At 34.1% G+C, this 2,229-nt stretch overlaps 1 protein-coding gene across 1 annotated transcript; it reads left to right on the top strand.

Moving 5' to 3' along the window:
• Window positions 1-225: 225 nt before the first annotated feature.
• On the top strand, window positions 226-1,137 carry LOC115814788 (olfactory receptor 6N2-like). Its single transcript, XM_030777744.1, has one exon. The coding sequence runs from the start codon at window positions 232-234 to the stop codon at window positions 1,135-1,137; it is 906 nt and encodes a 301-aa protein (XP_030633604.1). The 5' UTR covers window positions 226-231.
• The last annotated feature ends 1,092 nt before the right edge of the window (window positions 1,138-2,229 follow it).

Genomic DNA, 2,229 nt, shown 5'->3' with positions numbered 1-2,229 from the left:
TGTATTAATTTTCACATTCATACTGATATATAGATTTTAAACATTTGGTCATCTTCCACACTCAACTTATAATTTTCATTGATGCTTTCTATCCTTTGTAACTTTCAGTGTTTAGATAAAAACAGACTAGTGGAAATATCATGAAAGATAATAAAATCAGATTACCTTTCCACACATTAGTCTGAAAGGATTAAATCATGAAATTGTTTATTCTTGCAGAGTCAAGCCACCATGAAGAATTTAAGCAGTGTTTTAGTGTTCACTCTCTCTGGGTTTAGTGAAATAAGGGAAACTTGGCATATGCTCTTTGGCATAACCCTATTATGTTACATTGTAATTTTGTGGTTCAATATGACTATTATTGTCACTATAATATTAAATAGAAGGCTACATGAACCAATGTACATTTTCCTGTGTAATCTGTGTATTAATGTCCTTTATGGAACTGCTGGCTTCTATCCCAAATTCATGTATGACCTGCTGTCTGAGTTCCAGGTGATCTCATATGCAGGATGTCTCACACAAGCTTTTGCCATTTATTCGTCAGTTTTGTGTGACTTTTCAACTTTAGCAATAATGGCATATGACAGGTATGTGGCAATATGCAGGCCATTAGAATATCACACAAAGATGACAAACTACACAGTTATGAAATGTATTCTTTTTTCCTGGTTTGTCCCATTCTTTTGCATATCTACTTCCTTGGTTTTAACAACAGGACTTACTTTGTGTGGATCAAGTATTGAAAAACTTTATTGTGAAATCTGGGCAGTTGTGAAGCTGTCGACTTCTTCTACAGTAGTAAATAATGTATTTGGTTATATGGTAATGATATTATATATATGTCATACATTTTTTATTATTTGTTCATATATTAGACTAATTGGTGCATGTCAGAATTCAGCTGAGAGCAGGAGTAGATTCATGCAGACCTGTATTCCACATTTGGTCGTCTTGCTCAATTTTACTGTTGCTGTATTATTTGATGTGATGTACAGCAGGTATGGATCAAGAAATTTCCCTCAAGGATTGCGTAATTTTCTGGCTTTGGAATTCCTTATCATACCCCCAATCATAAATCCTGTCATTTATGGGCTAAAACTTACCAAAATACGCAAACAAGTTTTAAGATTTTAAGATCTGTATGTGTGTATGATTATTAAATGTATGAAGTTGCATAAATTCAGTACATGTTTCCTATTTAAATTTTATAAGTTTAAATGCTTAATATAAAACGGAAGACTGCACATATTGAATTCGGATTACCACAAATAATTTGATTTCAGTATTTTTAAGCATGTATATCTACATTTCCCCCAGAATAATCATCCAGGCCTAAACTATGAGTATTTATACAAAACAGAACAGGACTAGATTAACAAACTCAAGTACAACTACAACTGGTAGCAAAAGACACGACAAAGTAACACAAAAATGACCAGCAGAAGGGAAGACAGAGATCCAGGGTTTTCTGTTGTTGTTGTTTGTTTTTTAATTATATATACATCTCAGAATTGTTCACCTGTCTTGAAATCTTAATTTCCTTTAATCACAAAAAGTCATCACAATACATTTACAATATGTACAGTATATATTCATTTTGACAACCCAGAAGACCCTCTGAGAACAGCGTTAGTGTCCATTTTAGATTCAGTAGGAGTTAATCAGAACGTCATAGGACCCACTCATAGAGGTGGTCACACTCTTGATCTAATACTAACATTCGGATAAAGTATAGCAAATAGTGTTACACTACCACAGTTTGAAGCCATCTCAGATCATTATCTCATCTCATTTAAAATGTGTCTTAGTAATAATAATACATGCACCTTGCCATGCTATCATGTCAAATGTACATTCTCGTCAGCTTATGCACAGAGTTTTATCAATAATCTCCCAGAGTTATCGACTTTAACTGGATCCCCGTCTGACCCCAACGAACTTGATCAGGCAACCAAATGCTTAGACTCAATGTTTCGCCATACTTTAGATAATGTAGCTCCACTTAAAACAAAAATAACTAGAGGGAAAAAACTAGCACCCTGGTACAACGAACACACATGCACCTTAAAGCAGACCACTCGAAAATTAGAACGTAAATGGCGTCACACTGAGTTGGTTGTATTCCAAATAGCGTGGTAGGATAGCCTCCAAAGCTATACAAAAACTCAACAATCAACATATCTTTCCACCCTAATAGAAGATAACTAAAATAATCCTAGATTCTTA

This window comes from Chanos chanos, chromosome 6 (genome assembly GCF_902362185.1).
Source record: "Chanos chanos chromosome 6, fChaCha1.1, whole genome shotgun sequence".
Classification (NCBI taxonomy): Eukaryota; Metazoa; Chordata; class Actinopteri; order Gonorynchiformes; family Chanidae; genus Chanos; species Chanos chanos.
This window is presented reverse-complemented; position numbering and strand designations above follow the sequence as displayed.

Excerpts from the sequence above, each read along its gene's own strand:
- LOC115814788 (XM_030777744.1), top strand. The coding sequence starts at position 232 with ATGAAGAATTTAAGCAGTGTTTTAGTGTTCACTCTCTCTGGGTTTAGT.